We start from the raw sequence: 14,787 nt of genomic DNA, 5'->3' as shown, positions 1-14,787 counted from the left end.
CCCCGTTAGCCTCCCAATGTTGAATAGCCTTGCAATATAGTTGCATTAACCCGTTCAGTCGCTAGATGGAACCGGTGCATTGCCAATTGGAGTCCACTCGTCAAGTGTAGGATGCTCTTCCTGTTATATTTGAGTGCTCATCAAACTCCAGTTTCAGTTCGCAGTGTTTCAACGTCAAAAAGCTCTTAATTGACAGTGGTCCTCTACCAGCTTGGAAGTAGAATTACGGGGCCATACCATTTTGTAGCTATATAGCTTACAAAATCACCAAATGGCTGGATTTCTACCTGCTCATCACATGTGAAATCCCAACTAAAACCCGCCTCACTGTCGTATGCGGACACTGATCTCATAAAGTCGGTGAAACTCTCTCGATTCTATCTCGTTCTCCTTTTCCATTACAATTCTACTTTTTGAAAATATAATGGCTGCTGCTACTACTACTGATTACGACCAGAGAAAATATGACTTGGGTAACATCTCTCTCATTGCAATGGTGAATGATGGCTGATAGATGTTGATTAGTTGTCTTTGGTGCTACTGGATTTACTGGTGCATTGACTTGCGAGTATTTAGCAGAGATTCAAGACAAGGTAAATGGGATATACAACCGACGGCATTCGCCATCATGTGCCAACAAGCATGCAACAGGATCTTAAATGGGCTCTTGCTGGCCGCAACTTGGCTAAACTCGAGAAAGTGAGAGAACGACTTACCGAGCTGGATTCTTCATTAAAGGTAAAACCAATCTACCATTGAAGTGACTAATTCATGCTGATGTAATGATATACAATAACCAGGACATTGATCTCCTCATCGCCGATTCCAGTCAACCTGACACACTGGATCAAGTGCTATCACAAACACGAGTTGTCATCAGCACAGTGGGACCTTTCATAAAATATGGCACGCCTCTTGTCGAGGCTTGTGTTCGTCAAAAGACGCATTATGTAGACACTACTGGCGAGCACCCTTGGATTAAGAGAATTATCGATACTTTGGATGATAAGGCAAAGGAACGTAATGTGATTATTGTGCCTACGTGTGGCTTCGACTCTGTGCCCAGTGATTTAGGTGTCTACATGCTTTCAGAATACGTTCATAACAAGCACAATCTCGATTTGGCCTCAGTAAAGATGAGTGTCACCAAAATCGTTGGAGCTGCTTCTGGTGGTACTATTCAATCCAGCATTGGTGTCTTGATGGATTCTTCCATCACGCGACAACAGCAAATGGATCCTTACTTGCTAGCTACTCATCGTGGTGTTGATAAGCCTGCACTGCCTATCATGAAGCGTGATCACGATTTTGGCAACACATGGCAAGCCTTCTTTGTAATGTCTGCTATTAATGAAAAGGTGGTCAGACGCAGTTGGTCTATTTGGGCTGATCGTGGCAAGAGTTATGGTAATCTGTTCAGCTACAGGGAAACTAGCTCTGCCTCGTTCTTGAAGGCATTCCTTATCACTTCCTTCTTGTATACTGTATTCCCTATCTTTGGTATGTTGCTCAAGGTGCCCTTCTTGCGTAAAAAGATCATCAATGCCTTGCCTGGCTCTGGTGATGGCCCTAATGCTGAGGCTAGAGCCAAAGGCTGTTTCGATTTTGAGTTTGTTGGTATAGCTGAAAGTGAGCCTTATGACGAACCTGTTCGTGTCAGGGGCATTGTAAAAGGTATATGACAGAGAAACGTTTGATTCAACTGTATACTAAGCTACTTCTTACAGGCTTCAGAGATCCTGGTTACGGTGATACTTGTCGTATGGTGGCAGAATCAGCATTATGTATTATCAAATCATTGAAAGATTTACCTGGTAAAGAAGGCGGTATCTTGACACCTGCCACTGCCTTTGGCAATGTCTTGTTGGATCGTTTAAGACATAACAACGGTATGGTCTTTGAGGTCAAAGATATCTAAATACCATTCAAACATCCAATCATTCAATAAAAACATGCCTATTTGCATAAATGAAACACAAAGGTCCATCAAGGACATGCTCAGATTGATGGGTTGTGCTGATAACCTCCTTTTTGTATCTATCACCAGAAGCGGTATATAAGCGAACACTCTTTCTCATACAACAAGACAACGTAGATCACACAGCCATGCTCTTTCTTCAACTTTTCACTCTGATCCAACAACACTGGATGAGCTCTGTTTTGAGTGTCACTGCTGTACAAGACTCTTTCTTCTGGTGTGGTTTCTTCTTGACGCTGACATGCATTTTTTCTCTGGGTCCACTGTCTACAGAAAGAATAGAATTCATGAAAGAGTTCGACGATTTACTGTTATAGAATAAAAAATACAAGCAGCATTTATTGATTTCTCCTTGGTGCACCCGTCAATGGAGATGTGCTATTATTTGAATCCGTATGATTTAACATTAAGTTCTCTGTTGCGTAATCTAGTGGCACATGTTGATGATGGTTGTAATCGGATTGACCTGATGCTTCGCTGTTGAAATCATCCTGTTGATATTTACCTAGATTTTTGGGCATGCCAGGTTGCTTGTGTGATTGCGAGTTGAGTAATGCAATGGTGGAATCAGCTCCGTTGCTGTTGCCGCCGCCTGATTCAAGATCAAAACCTCGCTTGCAGTAGGCCACACGAGTCAAAAACGGGTCTCGGCACGAGTCTTGTGAAAGCCCTGGATAGTATTGTCTATAGGCGAAATAGGCACAGAATGTACCCAATAAGGCTCCAATGGTGACATCTTGCCAGTGATGACGGTAATCTTCTGTGCGAGAAATAGCAACAAGTAGGGCTCCAATGATGGGAAATGCAAACAAGAAACCTTTGTAGGTGTGCTGTAGGGTAGATGGTCAAGATGGGCCCCTCATCAAACGCCACCACACTACGACTACTTACTCCCTTTTCATCAAACATCTTGATCTTACCAGCAATATAAAATGCCAAGTAACCCAAGCCAGCAAACGAAACTACAATTAGAATAGCCATATTAAATGATGCTACATCACGCCTATTGCATATGAAATTTACATGATGAGTGTCCACTAGGAAAACTCTTGAAGCCATCAATCATAGTATGAGAATAAATATCGGTTGTACAAATGTTTACACTAGTTAATCCGAATCTAGGATCGACGGCATCTGCTGGTGGCTGGCAACGAGAAAGCATATCTGGTCTTGGCCTTCCAGCTGTAACCTGTTGTTTTTAGTTAGTAGCTGGGATATGATCAGCATAATCTCCACTGTACCTTGATCACATCTGTCAACATGATTGTCATGGCTAAACCCAAGCAAAGGCCTAATTGTATACTGATTAAATAAGGAGCACACTTGGCAATTAGGGGGAGGGGGGGGGTCTATACAATACCTAATACACCACTATGAAAATCATGAAGACTTCTCCTGTAACCATATCCACTGAGCGAGATGCCAGCTATGACAATAATGGGTGCAACAAAGCAAATAATCTATGACACACTCTACAGTGAGCACGGATGTTTATTGCATATTAGTCATCTTACATACCAGCAACATCCACACTGGCACAGATTCTTTCTCGGCATATGGAAACATGATGGTCTTGTCCTCAAGCGAGAACATTCTATGAAATGGTGTGATTTGATCAATAGCAAAGAATGCTGCTGTCATGATAATCACCAGCACCCAATCCCACAAGTAGGATATCGCAAGTCTTCTTTTGAAAGGATCTTGAAACACTTTCAGCATATTAAAGAGAAAAAGGTAAGCAAAAGCGAAAGAAAGAAGGATGGAATTTACAGGAACCACAACAGCTATAAATAAGTTAAATGGACATGGAAGTTTGGGAACATTTTTTCGGTAGTTTATTAATGGAAGACTGAGGGCAACCAGAGGCTGACAGCCAAAAAAGTACAACACCAGCCTCACAGTGTGTAATGTTGCCAAGGTTTGTTTCTCTGTTTTTTAGTTGTCTGTAATGCGTCTGCTAGAGTGCACACGTGGCTGCTGCTGTGATGAGGCTTGTTCGTTCTCTACATCTTCTTCCATTGGCATAGACGATACAATCAGCATACAGGGGAAGCAACATCCAGTACAGCATAGAACAATGCTCAAAATGATGAACACGGGAATCAGAATCAGCCCTAATTTGATATGCGACGATCCATCCAGACGTCGAATAATCAACCCCAACACGGTGTAAAACAAGACAGCGAGAATACCATACACAATGGAGGCTATCATGACCAGCATTTGTCCTTGTTGCGCTTCTTGTCGCTGAGGATAACTTGCAAACACTCTGTATTGTCTCCACAGCTTGTACGCATAATACAGACCCAAGCAGTAGACGGGTATAAACACAATAGCCCACGATGCCTTGTCAAAAGTCAATTGCAGTAAGATGGCCGTCATTTGCACTACGACAATACTCCTTGAATACCAGCCCTTTCTACCATTGCGGAGTGTGTTGACGAGTTCATACACGTAGAATGGTACAAACACATAGATCATCTTCCATTTTATCACGTAGTCCAATCGTAGTACAACCAAGATTTGAAATAGTGTCAATAGGCAGCAATGAATAAACGGTACGTATTGGTTAATGGCGTGCTGTAATCTGGAAATGTGTTTTGGCGAAGATCCTAATAGTCCATCATGTTCGTCCCTCTCGCCATCCTCATCCTCATCTGCTTGTTGCTGTTGATTGGCGTGTCCATTCAGTTCCTCGTTCTTTTCTGGATCATAGTTCTTCATGCGATACATGGTAGCCCACAATACCAATGCATTCACCAACCACAGTGGGATGAACACCACTGACCAAGGCCAATGTATGGTATCATCTACTCTTAGACACATGAAAATCAGCCATATCAGCACGGATACAATCACAATCGATACGAGACAAAAGAATGCCAACACGATGGCCTCCACTTCTGGATCCAAGAACATGGTGCTTCCCATTGTATCGGCCATATTCAGTCCTACTGAACCATACTTGTCATAGATTCGTCTCTTTTGAGGGTCTGAAAGGATCTATGCTAGACTTTATATGGTTAAATCTCGACCCAATATTATGCTTGGCTCTTTTCTCTTGGTACCTCGTAAGCATGATTGACACTTCGAAACTAAGGGGGGGGGGGGTTTATGTTAGTTGTGTGCATACTATCAAGTATACAGGGTAACTCACTTGGTCTTCGCAATTTGGGTTCTTGTCCGGATGATAACGGAGAGCTAGCTTTCTATAAGCCTGTGGAAGTAAGTGATCAGCTTTTCATGCCTCGGTATCATAGAAATAAGCTGGTGTCTACTTTTTTGATCTCTTGTGGGGTTGCTGATTTGGCTATTTCCAATGTAGTATATAGACTGGTGGTATCTCTTTCCATTATGTGTTGTCCTGTCGAGATGTGGGTAATGAAAAGTGAAAGAAGAGGGAAAAAAGAAGCATCTATTTTAGAGTAAGCAAAGGTCTTTTTATCTTACATGAAAAAATGGCTGGCTGAAAAAACCCCCTACTCCTTCACGTGGTGGCATTTGAATTGGAAATCTTTCCTCTGTGATGTGTGATACCTCGAGCAATCTACTAGGATGAATGGCAGCAGCCGCAACAACAATTAAAGAATGAAACGCACAATGATGACATCTGAGGTAGTATTATATAGATGGGTTTATTCAACAGAATAAGAAAATGCATGATAATAGAGTCTATGGTTTATTCATATTTCCAGAGGGCGCACGTTGATAATCTGGATGCAATGGTGGATGTTGAGGACGAGGCAGTTGCTGTTGATGTTGAGCAGCAATGGGATATTGTTGAGGGCGAGGTGCAGGGCTACGATGACCTTGAGCAGGGTGAGGAGGAAAGGGCTGATTAGTGGGACGATATTGCTGTTGTGGTTGTCCATGAGGAGGATATGCTTGGCCATGTGGAGGGAATTGATGTTGTTGTGGTCTCACAGCGCTTGGATACGGCTGGTGATGTTGTTGCTGTTGCTGTGGTTGTTGAGGGTAGGGTTGGTGCTGTTGATGTGGTACATAGTGTTGCTCTTGTGGAGGCGGACGTTGTGAGGGAGATGGCATGGCCTGACGCTGCTGATATAGTTGAGACGGAGGCACTAGCATGTGTGCGTTATTGGGATTGGGGTTTAACGGTCTATACACTTCTTCCACTGGTGTGCTGTTCTTTGCAGGTGGTGTAATGTCCATTTTACCCAGAGGTGTAGCATTCACATACGAAGGTGGAGGTGGTAACTCATCGTCTGGTAATTCCGTGATTTCGCCCTTCTTTTTGTTCTTCTTCTTGTTCTTTTTCTTTTCCTTCTTCAAAGCGTCCTTTTGCTCCTCCGTCAGTGGCACGCCATTTTCATCGACTAATGGGTCCTCTTCTGCTGAATCCTCCTCTCCGTCAGACTTGTTCTTCTTTTTCTTCTTTTTCTTGTCCTTCTTCTCCTTTTTCTTGCCCTCATCGCTCTCATCGTCGTCTACCTGTTCTCCCATGGCCGCTTCCTTGTTCTTCTTTTTCTTTTCCTTTTTCTCCTTCTTTTTGTCTGTTTGCAGGGATTCTGGATTTGGATGCACAAGAGGACTGAGGCTGGACATGCTGAGTGCATCGTGGATGTAGTTTGCCTTCACTACAAGCACAGCTTCGTCATAGGTAAACTAAATGAGTGTGTATGTGTGTGAACGACCACAAATGCATACAAACAAATACACGAGACTTACCCAACGACGTTCTCTCTTCTTTTGCTCTGGGAACTTCTTGGTCACTTCCTTGATCTCCATTTCATAGATCCAGTGGTGCGCTTTCACACCCGTCTTTGATTTCTCGGCAAACACACCGATATGTCTTGTAATGACGCCTTTTACACCTGCTTCCTCCCATGTCTCTCTCATGGCTGCTTGCTTTTGTGTCTCGTCCTTTTCCCAACCACCTTTAGGCTATGAAGAGAGTTAGCGTGGGGTCCACACACTAGCTTACAAGTACTTACAATCACCCATGCACCAGGATTGCTTGAGGAGGACACCAGCAAGAATCGCTTGTGAATGGGGTCAATGGGCAGACAGCCTGCCACTTGACGCACACCATTCTCATCAAAGATATCTTGAGCATGGCCATGTCTTGGGGTCATGCTATACACCATCTCGGGCTCTTTGGGTGCGCCAGGTGTGCTAGGTGGTGTCTTGCTCTTCTTTTTGAATAATTTCATGTTGATGATAAAAATAGGAAAAGGAAAAAAGAGAAAAGAGGAAATAAATATAGCAATTGCAAAGAATTGGGGGTCTTTTATAGCTTTTTTCCAGAGCCGAGGTAAAAAAAAAAAAAAAAAAAACGAAAAACAACACTAAATAAGGCATGTAAGCATCATGTTTTTCTATCCATCAATGTATTTGCTTTTGTAGATTTACATTGATTTCTTGCCATTCCATCTCTCTGTGCTCGTTCTTTCTAGTGTGCGGATTTCAATACGATATGCCATAAATAGCCATCTTGCTCCTTGTTTTCCTGGACCCTTTCTCTCTTTGCTACCTTTTAAAGAAAGCCAGGCGACCTCACATGTCCTCTGTGTTATACGCAGCATAACACAACATTGGCAAAGTACGCATCTTTCCATAGCATCATTTTGTATACATGCATCTTTGGGATTTCAAGCACCGTAGAGATAAAGCGGGACGCATTGTATGACAAACAAATAGTCAATCTTGCCTATTTATACATTGATTTACGTACTAAGATGTATATAAAAGGCGTCCATGTCCCTCTGGATTTTTTTTTTTTTGCTGGTCGATCATTTCATATTGGACATGTCATTTCTTTTTGTTGAGGTCAACGGAGTGCTATTTTTCTCTTCGGTGAAATAGGCGATGCTTACCGAGATATCTTGAGTCATCAACAAAAAGTCAACAGCCTGGCTGGGATTGCTCAGTACATTTTGCTTGGCAAAAAGATAATACAGCTAGTTTGGAGCCATGCATGCCAGTATGCATGAGGTATGATGGCGCAGTGTCATGATAGCATTGTTGGACAGAAAGCACTATGATATCATCTGTTCACCATCGTTTTGAGTACGGAGTTTATGCCGATGGGGTTCTTTTGACACTTTTATATGTCAAGTTTTTCAATTACATATGGAATATGATGCAGCAAGTAATAATCCTTTAGTAGAACCATACCAATGAGACGATCACCAAATGCCATAGGTGTGATTATTGCCTCTCAATGGACCTCATTGACAGCGCTTTGCATATACACATTGGGACGTCCCTTCTTCCATTGAGATACAACTGTTTGAATCAAATAACTGGAAATCAGCGTTTGACATGTATCAAGAATTCAGGCTATACAATACATCATGCATTGCCAAGGGCACTGCTGTTTAATCACGGGCACGTCTCCTAACAAGCTGAATGACATTCATTTCAGTGGCAACTGGTTTGATGTTATTTTTAGTATCCATGACCAAAAGTAGTATGTCTCTATGCGACGGATTTTGTTGGCTCAGTGAGCCAGCTTTCTACTACCGATATAAAATGTCGCTTTTACTTAATGCTATCCCAATGAGCTATACATTAAATTGCTCGTTCGTTGATCTAATCCAGCATGCGCTCTAAAATTGTGAGCACGTCATTGCAGATACCACTCATTGACATCTACTTGCTCAATACACCGGAATGAGTCATGTCAAACACCTTTTTGACAACGAGATGCTGAAATATATGCCGTATATGACTTAGCTGAGACATTATCTGTCTTAAGTTTGCATCCCCACTCTCTGCTTTGCGTGCGGATGTGATCCAAATTAGTCTATGAACCAAAGGGAAGTGCATGTCTGATGGATGCTAGGTTTTATGGCTGACATCAAACGGCCTGGCAATAATCCTATTAGTGCACTGTCTAACCTACCATTTTCACGTCAGGACCTTCCATTACTGTGAATATTTCTATTATAAGATGCTGTACGTCTGTTTCAATGGGAATAATTCCTATACAGAGCTGCAGTATACTCTGGATTGCCTCTTACTAATCAAAGCACATAAAGCCCAGTGAAATCTAGACATATTTGAAGCATGATTTCTCACGTTAGAAGCTGTTTTGAGCCGCTGGAATGGTGCCAAACACTTGATCTCACCCAGCAGTTGCTTTCTGACACCTTTGCTCAACTTTTTAGGGACCCAAAAAACATGGCCAAAAATCGACCAGAAAGCATGAGGGGTACCTCATGGTTTTCATTATATATCACACGATTGCTTTTTCACCTTAAAAATGAAGACTTTTACTATGGTATGTATTGAATCAAAATGTTTCTATCGATCCAAAGCAAGCTCTGAAATCATCTTTGTGGGACTTTGATATGTAAAATTTCGACATTTTTGCCAGAAACCTCTTTTCATATTTTCATAAATAATTCGATAAGTTTATTCAAAACATCTATATTACTTGGTACCATTGGAAATGCCTTGAAAAGTACTCCAAGAATGTATTAGGAAGCGTAGCGTGATCATCACAGTTTATATAGTCGAATATCGTAAAACAGATTAAAGAAGTCGAAGAAAGACGATATCTGTCCAATCTTGAAGAGAAAAAAATAAGCTGAATTTGAATCAATTTTGGCAGCGGCATTGCTGCTGGCTGACCTATATGCCTTTCTGTTAATGACAATGATAATTGCGATGCTGGTTAAATGGGGATCATGGAATTGAAAGGTCAATTGAATAGCTCAAATGCTTTTTTTGGGAACTTTGCCTCATAAAGATGTCTTTGGCAATAACAATGTCTCAAAAAAAATCGCTGTAGATCTTACACAAACCCTGTATTTACTAATGGCCAGCTTTATGTCGCCATCTTATTAAGAGCATCAGCAGCAATGAATAATATGACAATTCTATTATCAGAAAATGACGATTGTGATATACAAATGCTGCATAAAACTTGGATTTTCTTTCATATCGTCTCAATAATAGGCTTCGTTTGACATCAATGTAAGCAAAAAGAATGCTGAGGGAGATACCTCCTCCTGGTAGCTCTAATATAACCTTTCTTTTTTTTTTTTTTTTTTTTTTTTTTTTTTTTTTTTTTACTAATAATAAATTGTTGATATATCAAACTTTTATTATATCTGATTTAAAATGTCCTTGGCAAAAGCCCACTGGGCGACGCCGACATCGAGCGTAGCGAGATAGATCGGTTAGTTTGTCTCAATATACAGTATAACATCAAAGAAAATCGCGAACGCCGCTTGATTACAGTCTTGCTTCTATAGTTTACACATAGCAATAGAAACCTTTAAGCTGAAGGTAATTGTTGATTTTGAAGGCTTGTGACACATGCCGTATTGTGATTGAGGCAGCTTTATGCATTCTTCAGACGGCCTACAGGGAGCAGCTGCCAGGCGCCGAAGGAGATGTACTGACTCCCTCAACAGCTTTGGGCGATGCCCTGATCCAGCGCTTGACACAGGATAAGAAGATGGTATTTGAAGTCAAGAATATTGAATCATAATAAACATCATATACAATTGGTAATTTATTCTCATATCTTTTTTTACCATGGATAACGTTAAAGAAGTTAAATGACATCTTCTTTACTCCACCTACGTAATTGCATTCAAGAGCCTTAATCCTATATCCAACATATATTAATATTCGCGGCCCTTTTCCATTAAATAAGAGATGGTTTTACTTACACTATAGCTACGGCTACGGCTGCGGCTACGGCTACGACTCTGGCTTGAAAAATCTCTGCTATCGCGACGGCCACGAGATGGAGGTGATCTACTACGACTGTAGCTACGGCTATAGCTACGTCCTCTACGTCGGATAGGTGATCTACTACGACTCATGCTAGATCGAGAAGAACGGCTGAAGCTACGACCACCTCTACGACGCACAGGCGATCTATTACGACTGACACTACTCTGACGACGACGGCGAATGGGTGATCTACTACGGCTGACTGAACGGCTGTAACTTCTACTGCGAGATCTGCGACGAGGACTAGGACTACGGCTGTAGCTAGAACTTTGGCTGCGACTACGACTACGACTACGACTACTATCACTATAACTCGATCGGCTGACACTGCTTCTGCTGCTGCTTCTGCTGCTTGTGCTTCTGCTACGACTGCGACTGTAACTAGGGCTGCGTTTGCGAGATTTGCGAGGAGGTGGAGAATGACTCACATCTCTGGCTCTCTTGGATGTCTTTTTATCATCAATATCCATGGTTTCCTTATCGTCTGTCGATGCACTTGATTTCGCCTTCTCTGATTTACGCTTAGCTGCCTCCTTTTGGCGCTGTTCTTCTTCTTTTCGTCGTTGTCGCTTCTGTTTCTCCAACTTTTCTTGACGAGCAAACTTGGCTTCCAGTTCTGCTTCTCTTCGTGCCTTCTTTTCTTCTTTGATTTGAGCTTGCAAGTCGCGATCAAAAGCAGCGCCTTCAACGTACTCTTTCTTGATATTGAGTGCTCTCTTCATCTTTTCGTTGGCTTTTTCTTTAGCAGCAGCCAACTGATGCGTCTCGTACTCTTTGAAACTGCTTGCCATGACGATGAGTAGGGGGCCATTTCAGATGGAAGAGCGCTACTTACTTTTTGCTATCATTTTGATCTTGCTTTTCAATGTCTGCCATGAGTTGATCTCTCAGTTCTTGCACTTTCTCCTCAATTGCTGCTTCATCCATGCTAGCAGGTATAAGCTATTAAGTCAATTGAGGGAGCATCGCTTGATTGCTCAACTTACCCTTCGTCTTCCAACTTGATTGTGAGCTCCATGCATTTCACTTCCACTTTTCGCTTGCGATCATGATCCAAAATGGCCATGTTGGCCTTCTTTACTTTAGGGTTTGACTTGAAGTCATTGGTGTTTCTTTCTCTGTCGGATGGAGGTGGTTTGACAAAAGACAAGTTGCGAATAACGTAACCGTTGGTACCTGTAATTGTATATCAAGGTCAGTTGAGTACATGGATCGCTGAGTAGCGTATGTAAGCAGCTTACCAGAACCACGAGGAGTGCTCAAGCCAATACCGTTATACATGGTAAATGAGTAAAATGTATATGAAAGGGTAAAACGTGAAAAGCTTTCAATGTGTAAGCCTCTAGCGCTGATATTGCTCCTCAAATCCTAGTCGAACCAGAGTCACGACATGATGGCATAATCATATAAACCCCCTCCTAAATCTACATGAGAGCACTTTTAACCTCTGATTTTTCAATTGGGACCTACAACAATGAATATCGACGATCTATTCAAGGTATGTATATGAAGAGTTACGGGAGTGATTTACCTCTGAAACGCGCGTACCATATGTTGCAGATGCCAGCCATCCCAACTGGCCGTAACAAACGAAAAATGCCTGCTACACCCGATATGCAGTTCTTTGACAAGTACAAGGAGGCATCCACATTGCCTGGCGAGCAAACTGGAGACAACTCTGCTGAAGAGCCCTCGTCTAAGAGAAGAAACATGGGAGGGGATTATGACGATGATGAAGACGCACCCTACACAGCTGAACGGTACCAAGACGAAGACACTGAATTAGATGATGAGGAAGGCCGATTTTTTGGCGGCGGATTGACAAGCGAGCAGAGCAATATTCTTGATCTAGTGGACGAGTACGATGTAGATGAGGTATGTCTGCACATGAAATTGAATGATTTGATGCTGATATCAACACATAGACTGAAGCATTAACAGCAGCCAATGTCAAAAAGATGATTCTCAAGTTTGAAAAGGCCATCAACAAAAACCAAGAGATGCGCGTGCGCTATGCGGATCAACCAGAAAAGTTCATGGAATCAGAGGCAGACTTGGACGAGGAGATCAAGAATCTATTAACATTGACTGAAGCGCCTCACATGTACCCAGAATTCGTGAATCTTGGCAGTGTTGCTTCACTTATGTCACTGTTGAGTCATGAAAACACAGACATTGCCATCGACACGATTGATCTCATTAACGAATTGACAGATGAAGATGTGGGTGTCGGCTCATCTGAAGAGGAGTTGGAGAGATCTGAACAAGTGCAGTCTTGCATCAAAGCCTTTGTGGATGCCATGGTAAGGTCAGAATGCGAACAACTGGCAGACTAAGAAACTCATATCAGAAATAGCTGGAAAATGAACTTTTGCAGCTACTGGTGCAAAACTTGGGTAGATTGAACGAACAGGAAGAATCAGATCGTCAAGGCGTCTTCAAGATCCTAGGTATCTTTGAAAACATCATCTCATTAGAACCAAAGTATGCGGAAGACATTGCGCTAAAGACTGACATCTTGCCTTGGTTACTCAAAAGACTGCAAGTCAAGGGGTTTGATGCCAACATTGGGTACGCTAGTGAAATACTCTCCATTCTTTTGCAGGACAACAGAGGTATGTATACACTGAGTCGTTGGACGAGAAGCTTGTATTAAGTTGTGAGATTGTTAGATATTCGTTTGAAGGTGGGCGAATTGGATGGTGTGGATATTCTTTTAAGGGCACTGTCTGTAAGTAGAATTTAATGATACAAAATTTGTCCTGGGATTGAGTGTTGGAAAATTAGGCATACAGACGCAAAGACGCTGCTTCTGAAGACGAGACAGAAATGGTAGAGAACTTTTTCAATGCCATCTGCTCACTGCTGAATGAACAAGAAAATAAGCAACGCTTCTTGGAGTCAGAGGGTATTGAGTTGATGGTGATTATGCTCAAGTAAGTAGATCCACTCTACAGTCCAAATATGGTTACTCATCATCATGACACACAGAGAAAAGACATTGGCTCGTATCAGAGCTGTCAAGGTGTTAAATTACGCTTTGAGTGGAGAAGAAGGCGGCAGAGACAGATGTATTCGATTTGTGGATGCTTCTGGCCTCAAAGCCTTGTTTCCTCTCTTTATGGGCAAAGGTAACAAGAAGCTCAAGAAATCACATCATTCTGCCTTCAACGAATCTGAAGACGAAGGTAATTACAGCCAGTAGATTGATTTTGCTCTTGACAACTTAAGCCATTCTAGAACACATTTCATGTATCATTTTATCGCTTTTAAGACATCTCACTCAAGAAGACGTACAGCGCATGCGATTATTGCTCAAATTCACCGAGGACGACTATGAAAAGGTGGACCGTCTTGTCGAGATGAAGGAACAATACGAGAACAGGGACGAAGCTGTCAAGAAGGAGCTTGAAGATGCCAGAGGTGTGCTGGATGAAGAGGATTTCGAGGATTTTGAAGCTGATTTCTACGTTCGACGACTGGATGCTGGTTTGTTCACATTGCAGCGCGTGTGTCTACTGATTGCTTCATTAAGCGAGGAAAACAAGGGCGTGCGTGAAAAAGCAAGCATGTTGCTAAAGAGAAAGGGGCAAGACATGCTGAGTGTGTTTAAAATCATTGAGGAAGAAACTGCTCTCATGGCTGATTTTATCTCATTGAGACGCATTGCTAGAGGCGAGATCAAGGCCGAATCTAGTACTACTACTTCTACCACAAAAGAAGAATAAAGATCAGCATGATCTGCCAGATCAATCATATCATCTACACTCGTCGAATTCAGATCATCGCTACAGTAGCTAAGAATGACCAACGTAAATGTGGGAGGTGCAATTGATCAAATGCGTTCGCTGCATTGGTTCCTGCATGACTGACCACCACATCAGATAGTGACTCACGTTTCACGAGTTGATCATCACAATGATTTCCATCTTGATAGTGATCACATTGCTAAGCATATATACCATTGTGTGAATTAATACGCTTTGTAAATGGCCTGGAATCTATGAAATACGTGTCGATAGATGCTACGTCAAATACCGTAATGGCGTTTTCGTACATTCGGTTTCAATCGGACGAAAACCGCGTTTACAATG

General features: G+C 42.1%; 6 protein-coding genes across 6 annotated transcripts; 2 read left to right on the top strand and 4 right to left on the bottom strand.

Annotated features, from left to right (window-relative positions):
* Positions 1 to 424: 424 nt before the first annotated feature.
* On the top strand, positions 425 to 1,918 carry SPE1 (Ornithine decarboxylase; the record flags this gene model as incomplete). The annotated part of the gene is made up of 5 exons (XM_064827013.1): positions 425 to 473; positions 526 to 593; positions 652 to 738; positions 801 to 1,674; positions 1,728 to 1,918. 5 exons carry the CDS (start codon positions 425 to 427, stop codon positions 1,916 to 1,918), a joined length of 1,269 nt encoding a protein of 422 aa, XP_064676070.1.
* A 398-nt stretch (positions 1,919 to 2,316) lies between these two features.
* COQ1_2 (coq1 putative hexaprenyl diphosphate synthase) lies at positions 2,317 to 3,697 on the bottom strand (the record flags this gene model as incomplete). The annotated part of the gene is made up of 6 exons (XM_064827012.1): positions 2,317 to 2,808; positions 2,870 to 2,940; positions 3,002 to 3,167; positions 3,220 to 3,269; positions 3,339 to 3,438; positions 3,497 to 3,697. 6 exons carry the CDS (start codon positions 3,695 to 3,697, stop codon positions 2,317 to 2,319), a joined length of 1,080 nt encoding a protein of 359 aa, XP_064676069.1.
* Positions 3,698 to 3,913: 216 nt separating this feature from the next.
* On the bottom strand, positions 3,914 to 5,331 carry ELO2_2 (Fatty acyl-CoA elongase/Polyunsaturated fatty acid specific elongation enzyme; the record flags this gene model as incomplete). The annotated part of the gene is made up of 4 exons (XM_064827011.1): positions 3,914 to 4,981; positions 5,047 to 5,073; positions 5,136 to 5,195; positions 5,257 to 5,331. The coding sequence occupies 4 exons, from the start codon at positions 5,329 to 5,331 to the stop codon at positions 3,914 to 3,916; spliced, it is 1,230 nt and encodes a 409-aa protein (XP_064676068.1).
* A 319-nt stretch (positions 5,332 to 5,650) lies between these two features.
* ATC70_007752 (uncharacterized protein) lies at positions 5,651 to 7,152 on the bottom strand (the record flags this gene model as incomplete). The annotated part of the gene is made up of 3 exons (XM_064827010.1): positions 5,651 to 6,604; positions 6,668 to 6,883; positions 6,934 to 7,152. 3 exons carry the CDS (start codon positions 7,150 to 7,152, stop codon positions 5,651 to 5,653), a joined length of 1,389 nt encoding a protein of 462 aa, XP_064676067.1.
* Positions 7,153 to 10,556: 3,404 nt separating this feature from the next.
* ATC70_007751 (uncharacterized protein) lies at positions 10,557 to 11,974 on the bottom strand (the record flags this gene model as incomplete). The annotated part of the gene is made up of 5 exons (XM_064827009.1): positions 10,557 to 10,562; positions 10,627 to 11,473; positions 11,529 to 11,621; positions 11,680 to 11,869; positions 11,935 to 11,974. 5 exons carry the CDS (start codon positions 11,972 to 11,974, stop codon positions 10,557 to 10,559), a joined length of 1,176 nt encoding a protein of 391 aa, XP_064676066.1.
* A 193-nt stretch (positions 11,975 to 12,167) lies between these two features.
* Positions 12,168 to 14,421, top strand: ATC70_007750 (SCP2 domain-containing protein; the record flags this gene model as incomplete). The annotated part of the gene is made up of 8 exons (XM_064827008.1): positions 12,168 to 12,191; positions 12,254 to 12,568; positions 12,619 to 12,996; positions 13,050 to 13,308; positions 13,366 to 13,424; positions 13,481 to 13,629; positions 13,685 to 13,881; positions 13,934 to 14,421. The coding sequence occupies 8 exons, from the start codon at positions 12,168 to 12,170 to the stop codon at positions 14,419 to 14,421; spliced, it is 1,869 nt and encodes a 622-aa protein (XP_064676065.1).
* Between the last annotated feature and the right edge of the window lie 366 nt (positions 14,422 to 14,787).

Source organism: Mucor velutinosus (genome assembly GCF_035048745.1).
Source record: "Mucor velutinosus strain NIH1002 chromosome Unknown tig00001553, whole genome shotgun sequence".
Lineage (NCBI taxonomy): Eukaryota > Fungi > Mucoromycota > Mucoromycetes > Mucorales > Mucoraceae > Mucor > Mucor velutinosus.
This window is presented reverse-complemented; position numbering and strand designations above follow the sequence as displayed.